This window comes from Bubalus kerabau, chromosome 2, assembly GCF_029407905.1.
Source record: "Bubalus kerabau isolate K-KA32 ecotype Philippines breed swamp buffalo chromosome 2, PCC_UOA_SB_1v2, whole genome shotgun sequence".
In the NCBI taxonomy this organism is placed as follows: domain Eukaryota; kingdom Metazoa; phylum Chordata; class Mammalia; order Artiodactyla; family Bovidae; genus Bubalus; species Bubalus kerabau.
Window position 1 is genome coordinate 186,676,403 of NC_073625.1, and position 21,384 is coordinate 186,697,786.

A 21,384-nucleotide genomic window follows, 5' to 3' on the forward strand; every position below is an offset into this window, starting at 1 on the left:
TACCCCCTTTTACACATTTTATCTATAAAAATCCTATTTCCAAACAAGGTTACAATTGGGGGTACTGGGGTTAGGACATCAATCTATGAATTCTAGGAGGACACAATTGAACACTAGAGAGGAGGGGAACTGAAATTGAGGCTGGTGACAAATCGTAGTTGCTCTAGTAGCCTTCCCATCTCGCAGATCCCTTCTTAACACCAAGAACCTTCCGCTGGTGGGACTCCAGGCTCAGTGAAGACGTGAAATGCAAACGTTCAGCTGCCCTCCCTGGCAGGAGCCAGCACCCACCATCGGCAATACAGCCACTTGGGGGTCCCGCCAGCTAACAGGTCCCTCCACTTCCCCATGCTTCCTTTTCCAGGCTCTGCTCCATCCTTTGCTTCTGACGCAGACATCATCATGAAAGCTGCAGGTACTTTTGTGAACTGGACTTCAGATGGGAAGGGCAAGGACACATACGTGTACGTGTCGGATACCGTGGAGGGGGCCTGGTGGGCCCCACGGTTAGGAAGGTGTGTAAACTGGGTGATTTGAGTCAGGACACCTCGTAGTCTGTTGGAGGCACTGGTCCGTCTCGGGGGGTGTAATTTAGGAATGATGATGATGACACCAGTAGTCACAGCCTCCAGCTCAATGACAGCTGCCCTCACCTGCGCCAACCACGTGTCTGGCTGAGCCCTCACACGTGAAGGTCCACGTCAGCCACAGAGAGAGGCGTGTGCACTGTCTCTGTGTTTCACGGTCCTGCAGAGAGGGTGAGGCACCTGCACAGGGCACCAGGCTGGACCAGACGGAACCCAGGCAGTGTGGGTCTGGAGCCCGACTGCTGACCGCTTTACACATGCCTTTGATCCATTTATGTCTCACCAGCCTCAAGGCTGCACTGCAGTGTGGATGTGATCTTTCATTTGATAAAGAAATATCAAAACCTAGTTTTCAGTAATAGCTAGTTTGCCACTGGTTCACGGTTGTTTATTCCTCTTCCACCTGCGTGACCCTATCATTGTGGGCTTGTAGCTTCCAGCCCAATGTTCTGAGATATTTGCCTGAAAAGCACAACACACAGTCTTCATTTGAGGCCATCCGGGCCTTAATTTTCTAGAAAAGTCATGCTGAGGATCATCATGCCTTTGAGGATATCACGAAGGCTACATGTTCCGCCCCACCCCCCCAGATAAACACATACATTTTTACATATGGTTTCAAGGCATTGCTTAACCCCATGGGATCATTCACAGTCCTCCAGGTTCAGAAGGTTTGATTTAGAAGCTCTCTGAATTAAAATAATAGAGGGAAAGTAGCATTAGACTAAGACACACATAAGCTATCTTGACAGTTTAAGGAACACAAAATTTTAAATAGTCCCTTGGACAGTAAGGAGATTAAACCAGTCAACTCTAAAGGAAATCAATTCTGAATATTCATTGGAAGAACTGATGCTGAAGCTCCAATACTTTGGCCACCTGATGCAAAGAGCCGACTCAATGAAAAAGACCCTGATGCTGGGAAAGATTGAAGGCAGGAGGAGAAGGGGGTGACAGAGGATGAGATGGTTGGACAGAATCATAAACAGGAATTTGAGCATGGTCCAGAAGATGGTGAAGGACAGGAAGCCTGGGGTGCTGCAGTTCACGGGTTTACAAAGAGTCAGACACGACTGATCGACTGAACAACAGCAGAGCGTTCAAATGTGAGTCTGCTACTTCTGTGAGCAGCAAAGAGAAAACACAAACCTGCATCTCTTATGCTTGGAGTACAGAGTGGCCTTTCAGAGTGACCAGGGGAACCTGGGAGCGCCCTGTGGGATGGCCTCAGGCCATCATGACCTCCCTGGGGGTCAGCCTAGGGTAGTGCTCCTTCCTCGCCCCAGAGCATCACAGGGCAAGGCTGCAGGTGTTCGTGGGTGAACCTGTGGGTCCTGAGTGGCGCATGAGTGCAGGAAGTTGCAGGGGTTGAATGGACTGTCCAAGGGTGGATATGAACAGATTCTATTTGGGGTGGTGGTGTAGAGTGATGAAATATTGTATTCCACCCCAACACCCACTCTGGCAATAACAGGACAAGAGGTAGCCTGAGGTCAAATCATGTTACTGTCCAGAAACAGCCAGGACCTGGGGACTGTCTGACCGGAGTTGGTGCATGCACACTCATGCATCCCTACATTCTGGGAACATGGAGATCAGGTGGCATGGGACACAGGGACCTGTTCAGAGCGGGGGCCTGAGGACCAAGACTAGACTGGAACCTATGGGTGGACTCTGGGATCCAGAGGTGGGGGAGGGTGGATTCCACGAGTAACAGACTCTCCAGGGAAGCGCCTGCTCCTGTTTGATGAGGGATGCTCTACTGCACAGCATGTGGGAATCAGAAGGGACCTGTGAGAGTGGTGGATGAAAGAAGAGCTGCCTGGCATCATGGGCTAGAGATCCACATCGAAAGCAGTGTTCCTGGAGGCACACAGGCTCAGATTGGCTGGGGCAGAAACCTGGGACAGTGGAGGGTGCAATTTTGGCACCTGAGAAGATAGCTCTTCCACTTGAAAGATTCCACAGCTTCAGGAATTGTTTTCTTAGCACAAAAGACCACATTCCCCAGATCCCAAGTGGTCCCTGATGTGGGGGTGGGAGAGACTTCTGCAGCCCCTGATGGTCCTGGGGTGAGGAATGTAGCATGATCACCAGAGGCCAAATTTGATTCAAAGTCAAGCCCAGTTCCCCTGTCCTTTTTGCCAAAAGTCCTGAACATTATCTGGTGTTTTGGGTCACTATCCCTGGGATCATCTTTCATAAATGATAAATCAGCATTGAAATTATAATGGTGAACCAGAAGCAGGAATACCAACAAAGCTGGAAGGATATGCACTGATTATTTTTTTATCTCATGATGACTTTCTATCTCACGACCTTTCATTCCAAACGTGGTTGCCTGCTATCTTCCCTTACCATGGCCTCTTTATGTCTGACTCCAAAATGGGAGATGGCAGGGAGGCACTCATAAAATTGCTTTATTATTAGAGTGGTGGGTTTTGAAATCATTGGAGCGGTGGTAAGAAAACTTCCCAGACAGGAAACCCAGTCTGCACCAGGACTTGATTCCCAGCATCCACTGAGTCCTCCTCCACACCAGGCTCTAGAAGTAATGTTCGGGTCTTTAAAGTGTATGTAAAATCCAGTGCCAGCCTCCCTGGGCATCCAGAGCTCTCATCTGAGAAGCCACTTTAATTTCCTGACAAACCTGATCAGGTAGAAAGCCCTGTCCTATTGCATTTAAAAATATTTGCAGACCAGTTTTTTTTTTTTTTAATGACTTATAGAAAAGAGAGAATACTTAATATTTTTACTGAAGGCAGTGCAGTTTCTTTTGAAACATTAAAGAAATCATGCCTGATGCAAGCTTGGGTAGCATCATATAAGAAGAGCCCAGAACCTCTCTGCTGCAATGTCAGGTATAATCCTGCCATGGCTGCAGGGATGTACAATCCGCTTGCTTGGCAGCTGGGTACCAAGTCTGACTGTGCCAGGCCAGAGTGGAGGCTCTCTGCTCCCACTGCCTCCTGTTTTCCTGGTAAAAACTATCTACACACCAACTGGCAGGTCTCCCATGACCACGTGCTGAGCCCAAGCCTGTCAGTGTTCACAGACTCAGTAGTGTTGTTAAGCAAGTACATGAAGAATAAGTGCAAGCCATCGCTCTGTTAGCTGTTGTTTTTGTTTAAATGCGATCACTGGAGCAACAGAGTCACTGTGTATCTTCTGTCTCTGTGTTTTATATCTCTTCATGAAATTATGTTTTTGCTTTTCAGAGTTTAAACATTGTGCTTTTAGAGGGTTAAAGATACCAGATGCCTGAAGTTGAAATTATATACAAAGCTTGTTGTTCAGTCACTTAGTCATGTCTGATTCTTCGATCTTGTGGACTGCAGCACGCTAAGCTTTGGTGTCTGGTTTGCTCAGACTCATGTCCATCAAGTTGGTGATGCCATTCAATCATCTCATTCTCTGTCATCCCCTTGTCCTCCTGACTTCAATCTTGTACAAAGCTCCCCAAGGGTTATCAAGAACTGGTAAAATGAACTGTTTCATAAATGCACCTCTCTGCTAATAGTCTATATGGTTTGAGAGACAGAAACTAAGATTGGCCAGCTCTAAGAACATCTGTCTTTGATGAACAAACACTCACTATGAATTTTTCTTTCTCTGGTCTCCTCCACCCCTGGTACAACATTCAAACACAGTTACCTCTCGCTTTGAGTCTTTTGATCTCTTATATCTGCTCTCTCTCCCTCCCCTGCCTCTGCTTACCCTCAACAACTCTATCTTTCAAACTGCATCCTTCAGGACTAAACTCTGGCACCCTGGGTGCTGTTCTGTAGTCACTGATTCTACAGGGATGGGAACCTGTGTGTTCCAGGCGTCCCACCCTCTGTCCTGACAGGGCTGCCCTCTGCTGGAGCAGAGCTGTCCACAGCCAGGCCTGATGGTCCCAAGGAGGGAAAGCCCATTAAGAGGAAGTGGACATCTTTGTGGTCCCATGTCTACTGTAATACCAGCACCAAAAGTATGGAGAGAGATGTGGGGAAACCTTCAATTTCTGAATTTTCAAATTCTACCCATTTTAAACGATTTTTTCACCCTGACACTTCCCTTAATCTCCTCAAAATGATGGTGCTGTCCTCCCAGGCATCTCTGTGCACCTGACTCTTTTCCTTGCACTGTGATTAGCAGGCTCTACTCCTGCCTTGCTGTCTCCTTTCTCAAAACATAGATTCTTTCATTCATGAAGGCAAGGTCCATGGTTGACTGTATTTACGTCCTTCAGAGGGTTCTGTATCTATTAGAGCCTAGATATGTATTAGTGGGATAGAAAGAAAAATTTTTTTAAATATGTTATTCTTAACCACCTTGCTCAGGAGATGAGTGGTAATATTAATGAATGTGATTTTTGCAGGAAGATCCCCTAGAGAAGGAAATGGCAACCTACTCCAGTATTCTTGCCTGGGAAATCCCATGGACAGAGGAGCCTGGTGGGCTATAGTCGAAGGGGTCGAAAAGAGTGTGACTGAATGACCACCACCACCAGTGAAATGCCTCAGTCAAACATTTGTTAGACTGGTGTAACTCAGTGAACCAATGTTTTTAAAATGACCAATCTAGTGTGTTACAGGCTTCCCTTGTGGCTCAGCTGGTAAAGAATCTGCCTGTAATGCTGGAGACCTGGGGTCGATCCCTGGGTTGGGAAGATCCCCTGGAGAAGGGAACGGCTACCCACTCCAGTATTCTGCCCTGGAGAAATGTACTGTACTGTACACGCACGGTATAGTCCATGGGGTCACAAAGAGCTGGACACAACTAAGCGACATTCACTGTCACTTTCATAACATGTTACAAAATTGTGACTGTGTGCAGTTTCTATTTAAAGGGCAAGAAAGACCAATGGAATAGTGTAACCAAGTATTAAAAGTCATTAATGTTATTTCAAATTCCACATGGTAACTATTTTATTGAAAACCACGACTGGTTGAGTTTTGGTATAGAATCACTGAAGAATATCCACAATTATCTGAGAAAGCTACTAAAATATTCTTTCCTTTTCTGACAATATGTCTGTACAGAGCTAAATTTTCTTTATTAATTCAACCAGAACAATATATTTTAACAGTCTAAATGTAGAAAGAGATATCAGAACTGAACAGTCTTCTATAAAACCATATTTTAAAAGCATTTGTAAAAATGTAAAACGATGCTCCTCTTCTCATTTATTGCTTTGGAAAATAGAATCATTTTTCATTAAAATATGCTATTTTTAGCATGCAAAATTTTTTAAAATGTTAAAGCATTGCAAAATATATTCTTTTTGTTGGGGAAAGATGGATCAATATTGGTCAATGTTGGTCCTCAAATCTTGAGTTTCCTTAATATTTCATCAATTTATTATTTTTAAAAATTACCACTTCAACTTTGGATTTAAGTGATATGACTTTTTGTCCTCTAATTATTGCAAATCAGTTTTTCTAGAATATGACATTTAGCAGTCAAAATTATGTATTGATATGTCCATAATGTATTAATATTTCAAAGCAACCTTATTTCAGAACTATAATCTGTCCATGATACAAAAGTATAGCAATAGATAGCTTGATATTTTCATTATCATATTATAAAAAAATAGATTAACTGGAATAAATTCTTAGTACAGTAGATTGGATACTAGAATTTGTGTAGCTAGTCTTTAAGTCTCTGTCTCTCTCACACATAGCACTGAAATTCACTTTTAAGTCCAATCTCCTAATAAATAAGATGGTAGAGATCCTTGAAAACCTATACACAGCATAGTTAAACAAGAGGAAGTCTGATTAAAGCTTGTGGTCAGGAAGAAATCTCAATCTACACAGTAGCAAAGCACATAAATGAAGAAAGACGTAAGCCATTCAGTGTAAACTAGATGTACAACCGTTTGCTAGTGAGCAATGCTCAGTAGAAGCTGGTCTACTTTACGTCCTTTCTTTGGTGGTTTAGCGACCAAAGTATAAAAATAATTTCACCCTTTCCTATAAGACCTGTCAGCAACATGGACCCTAAGTATAGTCCTACATGCTTTATCTTCTTGTAGGGAAGTATGTTGATAATGAGGTTTCCAGTTTCTTGATTTCACAGTGATCTTAAAGAAGGAAATCTATGGACAAGCTTGCAAATGACAAAAAGCATGAAGAGACCGCTGAAAAGAACACATCTGAGACCTTGCACTAGGCTTTTCCATGATAAAATCAACAGGAGAGAAATCTGGGTGCCAAAGGCAGCAACCCACTCATCTGCTGGGCTGCTCAGAGCCTGAACCCATGGCCAGGGGAGCGGAGGGAGGGAAGCCCAGGGCTCCCTGCCCTGGACACATATTCCGATGCACACTCTGCATATTCTGACAGTCGCTGAACTTCTACTAGCCTCTTCAACTGTATGTTTAAGACAGGAAAGCATCAACCCCCCCAGCTGCAACAAACCACATTTATTTTGTTTTGTTTTTAAACAGTGTGCGTGGAGACCACTGAAAATGGAAGCCCCAGAGCCCTATTTAGGTAAAATGAAGAGCTCGTCTTCCTTACTTTTCACCGTGAGGTACATGGACTTGCTGACGTCCGCGCCCACATCGTTGCTGACCTTGCACAGGTAGTAGCCACTGTCTTCTTCCACCACGTGCTTGATCAACAGAGACCCATTGCTGAGGACCTGAATTCGGCCATTCAGGGCAATCGGTTGGAACTGGGGAACCCCAGCACCTGGAATAAAATAAAATAAAGAGGAATGGTGATGCCAACAGGAGTAAATACAGGGAGACAATGAACTCAAGGTCATCAGACAACAAAGGGGAGGTGACGGATGCTGAACACACATCCTAGCAGACAGGCCCCTGATGGGCCAAGATTTTTTTTTTCTTTCTTCTGATAATGAAATTCTTGTTTAGGGAGAAACATGTTTATTTAAAATGATAGCATTTCAAATGTTGAGATAAACAGTAAGAGACCTTACAGATAGTTTCCACATAAAAAGCCAGATTTGATGAGCCTTAACTGGTTGATAAATTATTCACAGAAATCACAGTAGAATGACTACAGAAGTAGACATCTTGTGTGTACCTAACTTAATTTGTTGTGTTCCCAGGGACTTAAAATGAATGTAAACAAGAATGCTTCAGGGGGAGGACATTTGAAGACTTCCCACGATGCACACATCTGAGACTACAAGGTGAATACCAATATTGCAGACTTCCCTTCTAAGCGTGGTCTAGAAATACAATGTACTATTAATACCATTTAATGTTATTAAATAACTGTTAGATCATTGCACTAAGACAGCACAATTAAAACACCTTAAAGTGCTTGCATTCAAGGAGATATAGCCCATTTGTCTATGCTATGATCATAAACGTGATCCATATAAAAGATCCATATGAAACTATTTTGAAAAATAAACTTAGAAATAATAAAACAGAAGATAAGGGAGATTTCTGGGAAAACAGTAGTTGGTTGAATCAGATGATACGGCTATGTTGCTTTTCCCCCTTCTGGGACTTAGGAGGGTGTGGTCTAGGCCTTGAAAGGCTGATAGGGTTTCTCTTAAATTCTGATCTGAATCTGAAGATTTGGGGAGAATACCCACAGGTGAAGACAACTCCTTTCTAGAGAAAGCCTGAAGCATGGGCCAAATATGTGCTCTAGAGAAGAGCTGCTGGTTTCTGTGTCCCCAGAACCCACGTGCGACCTGAACAGGTGAGAGGTCACCCACTCATGTGGGAAACTTCAGACTTTGTGTATGGGGAAATGAAACAAGAGGGGATACACTTCTTCCTATAGTTTCCCCCGTAACTCACCATTTACTTATTGATGTCCTCAGGTCACAGTGGCAGAGACTACTGCTGTGCCTTCTCTTCCCTGTTTCAGCTCCACCAAAGAGACAAAGGAAGTTAACTATGTATCTAGGGGGACCCTCCACAATGAATTTGAAAGGCAAACAGCATTGCTAAAGCAGGTAGGTTCTAGCAAAAGAGAACTTCTAGAGAAGATATATGAATTAATTCAAATTTAAAAAATAGAATTCCATTTCTGAAAAGGATGGAGAAAGACACAAAAGAATATCACTTCCATTCTAACCACCAAAAGGAGATGGTTAATCTACAAAATCATACTTTTCTTGCAATAAATCACAGAGCAGAACTCACAGGCAACTGGGTAAAGTTAGTCCGCAAAGAATTTAAAATATCCTACAAGGAGCTATGGCATATGTAAACAATCTCATGTTTGGTAGAGAGTGAGAGAAGAAGATCCTGGACATACAAGCAGGAAGAAATAAAGAACTGGAAATAAGTATAGCCCAATTCAGTTGCTACTCTTTTATGCATCAGAGTATTATAAGATAATAAAATGTTGTAAGATACAAAAAAAAGAAATAAGCAAGCAAGAAGGACCAGAGAGGAAATCAGCAACAGTCTTGAAAGCTTAGTATGAAACTGTCGAATAAGAACTTTATGACAACTATGACTAATAACCACAGACAGGTAAGGGATTCAGAAAGAACGTTAAAACCATACAAAAGAGAAAGACAGATAAATAAAATGTTAGAAACAACATTTCTACAATATTAGATGTAAGGAATTCCTTAATCTAATTAGCAGATTGAATACAGTAGAGAAAATAATTAGTGAACCTGAAGCTAGGCCACCAAATTATCCAAATTAAAACAAAAAGTGCAAAAGAGTGAAAAAGACAGAATAGGTTGTCCTAGAGCTGTAGAACAATATCAAATATTCTAACACTGGGTAGTGACAGTCTCAAAAAGAGAAGATAGGGGCAGAAGAAATAATATTTGAAATATAGATGACTTTAATATCACTATCAATCATTTTGACTGAACTGAGATTTATAGAACTCTACATCCTAGAACAGCAGATTCCATGCTGGTTTTGAGTGCACATGGAGCAGTTACCCAGAGAGATAGTATTTTGGGCCATAATAAAAAGTTCAATAGATGTTATAAGATAAATTAATACAGATTATGTTCTAGTTCCAGAAAAATATCTATTGCTGCTTTACTGACTATGCTAAAGACTTTGACTGTGTGGATCACAATAAACTGTGGAAAATTCTGAAAGAGATGGGCATACCAGAACACCTGATCTGCCTCTTGAGAAACCTGTATGCGCAGGAAGCAACAGTTAGAACTGGACATGGAACAACAGACTGGTTCCAAATAGGAAAAGGAGTACATCAAGGCTATATACTGTCACTGTGCTTATTTAACTTATATGCAGAGTACATCATGAGAAATGCTAGGCTGGAAGAAGCACAACCTGGAATCAAGATTGCCAGGAGAAATATCAATAACCTCAGATATGCAGATGACACCACCCTTATGGCAGAAAGTGAAGAGGAACTAAAAAGCCTCTTGATGAAAGTGAAAGAGGAGAGTGAAAAAGCTGACTTAAAGCTCAACTTTCAGAAAATTGTGATCATGGCAACCGGTCCCATCATTTCATGGCAAATAGATGGGGAAACAGTGGAAACATTGGCTGACTTTATTTTTCTGGGCTCCAAAATCACTACAGATGGTGACTGCAGCCATGAAATTCAAACATGCTTACTCCTTGGAAGGAAAGTTATGACCAACCTAGACAGCATATTCCACTCCAGTGCTCTTGCCTGGAGAATCCCATGGACGGAGGGCCTGGTAGGCTGCAGTCCATGGGGTCGCTAAGAGTCGGACACGACTGAGCGACTTCACTTTCACTTTTCACTTTCCTGCACTGGAGAAGGAAATGGCAACCCACTCCAGTATGCTTTCCTGGAGAATCCCAGGGACAGGTGCCTGGTGGGCTGCTGTTTATGGGGTCACACAGGGTCGGACACGACTGACGTGACTTAGCAGCAGCAGCAGCAGACAGCATATTGAAAAGCAGAGACATTACTTTGTCAACAAAGGTCCGTCTAGTCAAGGCTATGGTTTTTCCAGTGGTCATGTATGGATGTGAGAGTTGGACTATAAAGAAAACTGAGAGCCAAAGAATTGATGCTTTTGAACTGTGGTGTTGGAAAAGACTCTTGAGAGTCCCCTGGACTGCAAAGAGATCCAACCAGTCCATCCTAAAGGAGATCAGTCCTGGGTGTTCATTGGTAGGACTGATGTTGAAGCTGATACTCCAATACTTCGGCCCCCTGATGTGGAGAGCTGACTCATTTGAAAAGACCCTGTTGCTGGGAAAGATTGAGGGCAGAAGGAGAAGGTTGATGACAGAGGACGAAATGGTTGGATGGCATCAGTGACTCAATGGACATGGGTTTGGATGAACTCTGGGAGTTGGTGATGGACAGGGAGGCCTGGCATGCTGCGGTTCATGGGGTCACAAAGAGTTGGACACAACTGAGCGACTGAATTGATGTTCTAGTTCCACAGAAAAACTAACATTGAGATCAATAACAGAAATGTATCTGGGGAAAACCTCAAATATTTGAAAATTAAACAATGCAATTCTAAATAACTCATGAGTCAAAGAAGAAATCACCAAAATAATTAGAAGATATATATATATATATACACATATATATATATACACATATATTTTTGAGTTGAATAAGAATGTAAATACAGTATATCAAAATGCATGGAATGCAGTTAAAAGCAACACGTAGATGGAAGTTTGTAGCATTAATGTTTGTATTGGAAAAGGAAAAAGATCGCACATCAGTGATCCCCCTTCAGAAGCTATTCAAAAAGAGCAAATAAAATCCAAAGTTAGGAGAAATAAGGAAATTAATAGTGAGGAAAACTGAAATCGATGAAATAAGAAAACATAAAAAAACTAAAGAAAAAATCAATAAAACAAAAATATAGTTCTTCAAAAAAATATATGATAGATAAACCTCTATCAGAACTGATCAAGAAGAAGGGAGAGATATAAGCTACAAATAAAAATCATGAAAGAGGCTATCACTGCAGCCCTTATTTGAATTAAGAGGATAATAGAAAAATATTAGGAATAATTTTGTGCCAATAAATTTGAAAAGTTTTATTAAATAATAAATTTCTGGGACAAAACAAACTCTCAAAGAACAGTCTGGAAAAATTAGATAATCTTAATAGTCCCGTATCTATAAATACTTTTAATTTATTGTTAAAAATCTCCCACAAGAATATTCAAAGCCGAGACAGCTTCAGTAGTGAGGTTAGCTAACACTTAAAAAAATACCAATTTTACATGAAGTCTTTCAGAAAATACAAAAGGAAGGTGTACTTTATCACTGATTTTATGAGGCCAACATCCTCTCGATGCCAAAATCAAATAAATACCTTAGAACTACTGATCAAAATCTACAACGAACCCAGAGATAAAAATCCTTAACCAAATGTTAGCAAGTTAGGTTTATCAACATATAAAAAAAATATGACCAAGTAAAATTTAATCTAGGAATGCAAGGTTGGTTTAAATTCAAAGATTAGTTAATGAAATTCTTCATATCAACAGACCAACAAAGAAGCACAATATGATTACTTGAATGAATACAAAGAAAGAATAAAAATATTTTATAGAATTCAGCAATCTGATAAGACCCTGGTAAAAATCTCATAGTAAACTAGTTTTAAAATGGAATAACTTGAGAAAAGATTTGAAAAAAGTCCCAACTAGCATCATTTTTTTACTCAATTGTAGAAACTATTTTCCACCAAAGATCAAGAAAGAGACAAGGAGTTCTGGTCTTGACCTTTTTATTCAAGATTATTCTGAAGATTCTAGCAAGAACAATAGAAAAAGTAAAAGAAATAAAGTGCACATATATTAGAAAAGAAGAATGGAACTGCCTTCCCTCATGGATGACAGAATTATTTATAGATGATCAAATGTGCCTATAAAAAAGTTGCTAGAAAAATAAGTGAATTTAGCAAAGTCATAGAACACATGGATACATCAAAATATAAAATTTAAAGCTAATTGTATCTATATATGTAACACGTAATTGGAAACTGAAATTTTTAAAAAGCAATAATGTTGCATTAAAGCATGAAATATTTAGAGATAAATTTTAACAAGATAAGTGCAAGATTGGCCTATTGAAAACTGCAAAAGTTGTTGCTAACAATTACAGAAGACCTAAATAAATGGAGATGGACTATTTATTATATTATGTTCATGGATAGAAATTCTCAATATTTTAAGTGATTGGAAATCTTTTTCTATAAAAGGCCAAAGAACAAATATTTTATGTTTGCAAGTCTGTGACATTCCTTTTTTCTGCCATTGAAGCATGAAAGCAGTGATAGAAAATACATGTGTGTGTGGGTACTTAGTTGATCAGTCGTGTCCGACTCTTGTGACCCCATAGACTGTAGCCTCCTAGGCTCCTCTGTCCATGGGATTCTCCAGTCAAGAATACTGGAGTGGGTTGCCATTTCCTTCTCCAGGGGATCTTCCCGACCCAGGAATCGAACCCAGGTCTTCTGCACTGGAGGCATACTCTTTACTCATTGAGCTACAGAGGAAGCCAAATACATAAATCAGCACAATCATGTTTCAATAACACTTATTTACAAAAGCAGGTTTTGAGCAGGATTTGACTTGTGGTTCAGTTTGCTGACGTCTGATTTAAAGGTATTACTGATAAAAAAAAAAAAGTATATGGATATAAGTGAAAGTGACTCAGTCATGTCCGACTCTTTGGAATTCTCCAGGCCAGAATACTGGAGTGGGTACCCTTTCCCTTTGTCAGGGGATCTTCATAACCCCAGGATTGAATCCAGGTATCCCGCATTGCAGGCAGATTCTTTACCAGCTGAGCCACAAGGGAAGCCCAAGAATACTGGAGTGGGTAGCCTATCCCTTCTCCAGCGTATCTTCTCAACCCAGGGATCGAACTGGGGTCTCCTGCTTTGCAGGCAGAGTCTTTACCAACTGAGCTATCAGGGAAGCCCATATGGAAGGATGTAAAGTTAGAGGAGTGGTATATACTAACAATACTCACACATCTGCTTTAGTTCTGTATCTCATATATAATGTATGAAAGAGATTTCTGTGGTGGCTTAGACAGCCTTTCATAACATCATTCTAATAGATAAATGGTTTTAATTCGTCTTATTTATAAAGAATTCAAAATCAGGGATGAAAAAAACATTATAGTAGTTTTTAATGTTGAGTTTGCCAAAAAGTTTGTTTGGAAAGATGTCATGCAATAGTCATGGAAAAATGCAAACAAATGTTTTGGCCAACTCAATGCTTTCGGAGCTACTTTCTTCAGTATCAGCTACTGATTGTTTTATAAAGTAAGATGAAATGAGCAAAATTATTCCTACACCTTTTACTCCTTGGGAATAGACCAAAAAATTATCAAAATGCATAACATGCAAAATTACAACAGAAACACATACAATATTAATTATTTAAAACAATTCATATGAATATTCACAGAATATTTAAACAGATGTTTGATGATTAATGAAAATATTTGCCATAAGGGTGGTGTCATCTGCATATCTGAGATTAATTGATATTTCTCCCGGCAATCTTGATTCCAGTTTGTGCTTCATCCAGACCGGCATTTTGCATGACATACTCTGCATATAAGTTAAATAAGCAGGGTGACAATATACAGCCTTGATGTACTTCTTTCCCAATTTGGAACCAGTCCTTTGTTTCATGTCCAGTTCTAACTTTTTCTTCTTGACATGCATACAGGTTTTGCAGGAGACAGGTAAGGTGGTCTGGTATTTCCATCTGTTTAAGAATTTTACAGTTTGTTGTGATCCACACAGTCAAAGGCTTTAGCTTAGTCAGTGAAGCAGAATTAGATATTTTTCTGGATTTCTCTTCCTTTTTCTATGATCCAATGGACGCTGGTAATGTGATCTCTGGTTCCTCTTCCTTTTCTAAGTCCAGCTTGCACATCTGGAAGTTCTTGGTTCATGTACTGTTGAAGCCTAACTTGAAGGATTTTGAGCATTACTTTGCTAGTGTGCGAAATGAGTGCAACTGTGCAGTAGTTTGAAGATTCTTTGGCATAGCCTTTCTTTGGGATTGGAATGAAAACTGACCTTTTCTCCTTTAAGCACATATAAAATTGTGCTTTGTCTTTACAAAATAGTGATTATTGTCCAATTACTAAGCACCCACTATGTGGTGGATCCAGGGCAGTTTGCTATGGTTACAAAAGATGGCGTCCTCTCTGTCGGCTTCTCTCTCTCAGGTCAGAACCCTCACTCTGGGGAAATGTGAGCTGTTACATTGTAAGCCTCCCTGTAGACAGACTTCCTCAAGGGTTTTCTTCAAAGAAAGTTCTGTGAGAAGCTGGATCCTGCCAGCAACCACACAAGTGGGCTTGGACTTTGAGATGACTGCATCCCTGGCCGGAAACCTGACTGCAGCGCTGAGAGACCTTCATCTAGAGGACTTGACTAAGCCGTACTCAGATTCCTGCCCCAAAGAAATCCGAAGATCGTAAGAATGCATTATCATTGTTAAGTCACCAAGCTTAGGGGTAATCTGTTACACAGCAAGCAATCTCCAGTACACTGGGAGAAACTAGGTAATCAGGAAGGCACTCAGTTCCTCAGCATCCTTACCTGTAAAATGGATTAATCATAGGTCTTCCTTCATAAGGTGGTAGAGACATTTAAATTATTAAACTGGTGGTAGGGCATAGAGTATGTACACACTATTGCTCCTTGTTTTGTCTAATTCCTGTTTAATTATTTAATCATTTAATGCTAGTTGACTTTACATCTTTCCTATTCCACAAGACCAAGGACCATGTTTCAGTGGACCTCTCTGCTTATCAATCAGTTCAATAGAAAGATAGAGTGGAAAAGAGGCTCTTTGGTAAATCCTTGGAGTGGAATTCTGTATATTTTAGTGCTAAAATGTATTGTGAAGTTGCTTAGTAAAAGATGGAGCTATTTTATTTCCACTGGTTGGGGTTCATTTTTCCCTCAGACATGTGCACTATTACTTTTTTTGCTCTTCATCAATATGGTATATATCTCATTATTTTAATTTACATGATTTTACTAATTTTTGTATTATTTTTTGCTTTTGCTTATAAATGTTCAGTCACTAAGTCATGTCTGACTCTTTGACACTCTGTGAACTGCAGCACGCCAGCTCCCTTGTGCTTCAGTGTGTTCCAGAGTTTACTCAAATTCATGTCAATTAAGTCAATGATGCTGTCTAACCATCTCATCCTCTGCCACCCTCTTCTCCTTTTATCTTCAATCTTTCCCAGCATCAGGGTCTTTTCCAAGGTGTCAGTTCTTTGCATCAGGTGACCTGATTGGAATTTCAGCTTCAGCATCAGTCTTTGTAATGAATCTTCAAGACTGATTTCCTTTAGGATGGACTGGTTTGATTTCCTGGCTGTCCAAGGGATTCTTAAGAGTCTTCTCAGAACTACAATTTGAAAGCATCAATTCTTTGGTGCTCAGCCTTCTTTATGGTCCAACTCTCACATCCATACATGACTACTGAAAAAACCATAGCTTTGACTATACAGACCTTTGTTGTAAAGTGACATCTCTGCTTTTTATTGTGCTGTCTAGGTTTGCCATAGCCTTCATTCCAAGGAGAAAGCATCTTTTAATTTCACGCCTTCTGACCTGGGGAACTCATCTTCTGGTGTCATATCTTTTTGCTTTTTCACATTATTCAGGGTTATTGTAGCAAGAATGCTGGAGTGGTTTTCCCTTCACTCCACCAGGAGATTACGTTTTATCAGAACTCTTCACTCTGACCCATCCATCTTGGGAGGCCCTGCATGGCTGGGAGGCCCTGCATGGCATAGCTTCATTGACTTACACAAGCCCTTTTGCCACAACAAGGCTATGGTCTATGAAGGGATGCTCATAGATAAGTGAGCATCTTTTAATGAATTTGTACTTGTTTTTTGGTGAACATTATGTCTATATTCTTTGCTATATTCATGTATCTACTGGATACATCAGTAACCTCAGATATGCAGATGATACCACACTTATGGCAGAAAGTGAAGAAGAACTAAAGAGCCTCTTGATGAAAGTGAAAGAGAGAATGAAAACTCTGACTTAAAACTCAACGTTCAAAAAAATGAAGATCCCATCACTTCCTGGCAAATAGATGGGGAAACAATGGAAACAGTGAGAGACTACTTTTGGGGGCTCCAAAATCACTGCAGATGGTGATTGCAGCCTTGGAATTAAAAGATGCTTGCTCCTTGGAAGAAAAGCTATGACCAACCTAGACAGCATATTAAAAAGTAGAGACATTACTTTGCCAACAAAAGTCTATCTAGTGAAGGCTATGGATTTTCCAGTGGTCATGTATGGATGTGAGAGTTGGAGTATAAAGAAAGCTGAGTGCTGAAGAATTGATGCTTTTGAACTGTGGTGTTGAAGAAGACTCTTGAGAGTTCCTTGCATGGCAAGGAGATCATACCAGTCCATCCTAAAGGAAATCAGTCCTGAATATTCTTTGGAAGAACAGATGCTGAAACTGAAACTCCAATACTTTGGCCACCTGATGTGAAGAACTGATTCCTTGGAAAAGACCCTGATGGTGGGAAAGATTGAAGGTAGGAGGAGAAGGGGATGACAGAGGATGAGGTGGCTCGATGGCATCATCGACTCGATGGACATGAGTTTGAGAAAGCTCTGGGAGTTGGCGCTGTGCAGGGAAGCCTGGTGTGCTGCAGTCCATGCAGTCGCAAAGAGTTCAGTCGACTGAACTAAACTGCTGGATTTTGTCTTTTTCTTCTTTTGCCAAAGCACTTTGAATCCTAAAAATGATTCTATATTCCCATTTTAAGAAAACTTTATTTTTCTTCATGTTGTTTCAATCAGGATTGCGTTTTGGATATTATCAGTTACCTTTTCATCATTTATTGAGATGATCATACTTCTTTTTCTTATAAAAGTTTATTGCATCTTTTAAGGTCTGGTTTCATAAACTATAAAACTCCTTCTTATGGATAATATGTTCATTATGGTAAGGATAAATATTATTGAAACTTAAAAATCAGAGGAAAAAGCCTTTGATTTTTATTTATGTGCTCAATTTTGGTAAACTGTTTGAAAAATCTATAAAGGCTATCGATGCCTTTCTCAAAGTTAACTGCAAATTGGGAGCCAGATCTAGACTAATACACACAATCTGAAAATTCAGCCAAATGTAGGATTTTAAAAATATATCCATAAGGCAGCAAATCAGGAAATCTGAAAATGCTATGGAATTTACAAATTATATAAAAATGTGTTACAAAGCCCTGAAACATCAAAATGCTGATAGAATGTGAGAAATTTATAGGATTGTTCATGTCAAAAACACAAATGCTTTCTTTTCCTTGAAGAATTTTCACCAGAGAAATACAATATTTGACACATTTATAGTAAAGAGTTACAATAAAATTCAGCTTCACTGCTAAGCCTTCTCAGCTGAGTAGCTGAAGAAGATTATCTATTAATTCCTATGTGGACTGAGAGCAGTCTCTTCATTACTAAAAGATCCTAGTGGAGACAGAGACAATGTGTAAGTGCAGTTGAATACCATTATATCTTTTTTTTTTTTTTCATCAGAAAATGAACCAAACTTGATGGGATATAGCATTTATAAATGTGATCATGCTAAACAGAGTCATTCATCCACCATATGGACAACAGTTCCAGTGGTGAGCACATGTTCAATCAGAGGAAAGTGGACTTGGCCATGACTTGACAGAATAGTTCATTGACTTTAGATGCATCATTATCGTAAAGAACAAAATTTAACACAGTGCACACTCTATTTCAAAAATCTGCAATCCTGTTAGCATAACGTAAGCACTTTGGGAAATTAGCCAGAAATCATTAATTAAAACTTGGTCAGTTTTCTGTGGCTAGTTGAGGTCAAGTGGGGACCATTTTAATGCTCCATTACATGAAAAGAAAGTGTTCACACATTATGTAAGGCACACACTGAATGACTGGGTATGTTCCTACTGCGTGACCTTTCTTATTTATTGAAAAGCTATGTCTAGCAGGACTTTCAAGAACTGAGGGGATGGAAACAGGAAAAAGAGAAACTGAGTGTTACCAAGCAAGCCTGCTTTGAAGGCAGCAGTAAACACCATCTTTGTTTCATCTCTGCTTCCCTTTGAGGTCTTTGCAGGTCTATAGGGAGAGGATTTGACCAAGAATCAGAACCGAGTTCTAATGGTATCTCTGAATCCTAAGGAACTGACTGGGCCCTTGAGCAAGTATTACCTTATTCTGACTGCATCCTTGATGTCATCATATATGAAATGGGAAGAAGAACCTGTTTCTAAGCCATATAGATTGTTCACACAAAAGGGAACAAGGCTGCATGAATGCAAGTGGGCATCAGTGCCCATATGCTGGGACCAGAAGATGCTGGTCAATGAGAACACTCACAGAGTTTCCTGGAAGGTGAAAGATGATTTTTGTGTAGGAGAAAATAGGGAGGATATGGCTTGCTGCTCCCTACACTGCACCCTAGATGACCAGGCTCTACGTTATTTCTCTCCTGCACCAAAGAATCAAGGCGTAGTCCCTTTCTTTATATATATATAGAAACCTATATGCAGGTCAAGAAGCAACAGTTAGAACTGGACATGGAACAACAGACTGGTTCCAAATAGGAAAAGGAGTTCGTCAAGGCTGTATATTGTCACCCTGTTTATTTAACTTATATGCAGAGTACATCATGAGAAACGCTGGACTGGAAGAAACACAAGCTGGAATCAAGATTGCCAGGAGAAATATCAATAACCTCAGATATGCAGACGACACCACCCTTATGGCAGAAAGTGAAGAGGAACTCAAAAGCCTCTTGATGAAAGTGAAAGTGGAGAGTGAAAAAGTTGGCTTAAAGTTCAACATTCAGAAAACGAAGATCATGACATCCGGTCCCATCACTTCATGGGAAATAGATGGGGAAACAGTGTCAGACTTTATTTTTCTGGGCTCCAAAATCACTGCAGATGGTGACTGCAGCCATGAAATTAAAAGACGCTTACTCCTTGGAAGGAAAGTTATGACCAACCTAGATAGCATATTCAAAAGCAGAGACATTACTTTGCCAACAAAGGTCTGTCTAGTCAAGGCTATGGTTTTTCCTGTGGTCATGTGTGGATGTGAGAGTTGGACTGTGAAGAAAGCTGAGTACTGAAGAATTGATGCTTTTGAACTGTGGTGTTGGAGAAGACTCTTGGGAGTCCCTTGGACTGCAAGGAGATCCAACCAGTCCATTCTGAAGGAGATCAGCCCTGGGAGTTCTTTGGAAGGAATGATGATGAAGCTGAAACTCCAGTACTTTGGCCACCTCATGTGAAGAGTTGACTCATTGGAAAAGACTCTGATGCTGGGAGGGATTGGGGGCAAGAGGAGAAGGGGACGACAGAGGATGAGATGGCTGGATGGCATCACCAACTCGATGGATGTGAGTCTGGGTGAACTCCGGGAGTTGGTGATGGACAGGGAGGCCTGGCATGCTGCGATTCATGGGGTCGCAAAAAGTCAGACACGGCTGAGCGACTGATCTGATATATATATCTATCTATATAGATATATAGATATATATAGATATATATAGATATAAATTGGAGGATAATTACTTTACAATATTGTATTGGTTTTTCCATACATTGACATAAATCTGCCACGGGTGTACATGTGTTCCCTATCCTGAACCCCCCTCCCACCTCCCTCCCAATCCCATCCCTCTGGGTAATCCCAGTGCACCAGCCCCGAACATCTGTGTCATGCATCAAACCTGGACTGGCAATTTGTTTCACATGTGATAATATACATGTTTCAATGTCATTATCCCAAATCATCCCACCCTAGCCCTCTCCCACAGAGTCCAAAAGACTGTTCTATACATCTGTGTCTCTTTTGATGTCTTGCATACAGGGTTATCATTACCTTCTTTTTAAATTACATATATATGCATTAGTATACTGTATTGGTGTTTTTCTTTTTGGCTTACTTCACTCTGTATAATAGGCTCCAGTTTCACCCACTTCATTAGAACTGATTCAAATGTATTCTTTTTAATGGCTGAGTAATACTCCATTGTGTACATGTACCACTGCTTTCTTATCCGTTCGTCTGCTGATGGACATCGAGGTTGCTTCCATGTCCTGGCTATTATAAACAGTGCTGTGATGAACATTGGGGTGCACATGTCTCTTTCAATTCTGGTTTCCTCAGTGTGTATGCCCAGCAGTGGGATTGCTGGGTCGTATGGCAGTTCTATTTCCAGTTTTTTAAGGAATTTCCACACTGTTCTCCATAGTGGCTGTACTAGTTTGCATTCCCACCAACAGTGTAAGACAGTTCCCTTGTCTCCACACCCTCTCCAGAATTTATTGCTTGTAGGCTTTTGGATAGCAGCCATTCTGACTGGTGTGAAATGGTACCTCATTGTGGTTTTGATCTGCATTTCTCTAATAATGAGTGATATTGAGCATCTTTTCATGTGTTTGTTAGCCATCTGTATGTCTTCTTTGGAGAAATGTCTGTTTAGTTCTTTGGACCATTTTTTGATTGGGTCGTTTATTTTTCCAGAATTGAGCTGCATGATTGCTTGTATATTTTTGAGAATAATTCTTTGTCAGTTGCTTCATTTGCTATTATTTTCTCCCATTCTGAAGGCTGTCTTTTCACCTTGCATATAGTTTCCTGTGTTGTGCAGAAGCATTTAATTTTAATTAGGTCCCATTTGTTTATTTTTGCTTTTATTTCCAATATCCTGGAAGGTGGGTCATAGAGGATGCTGCTGTGATTTATGTCAGAGTGTTTTGCCTATGTTCTCCTCTAGGAGTTTTATAGTTTCTGCTCTTATGTTTAGATCTTTAATCCATTTTAAGTTTATTTTTGTGTATGG

General features: G+C 40.3%; 1 protein-coding gene across 1 annotated transcript in view; it reads right to left on the reverse strand.

Annotated features, from left to right (window-relative positions):
• Positions 1 to 21,384, reverse strand: part of DSCAM (DS cell adhesion molecule) — a 697,188-nt gene that overhangs the window by 220,665 nt on the left and 455,139 nt on the right. The window contains exon 11 of the mRNA XM_055570128.1: positions 7,100 to 7,273. Within this exon, the coding sequence (XP_055426103.1) occupies positions 7,100 to 7,273 (174 nt within the window). The remainder of the gene's footprint in view (positions 1 to 7,099; positions 7,274 to 21,384) is intronic.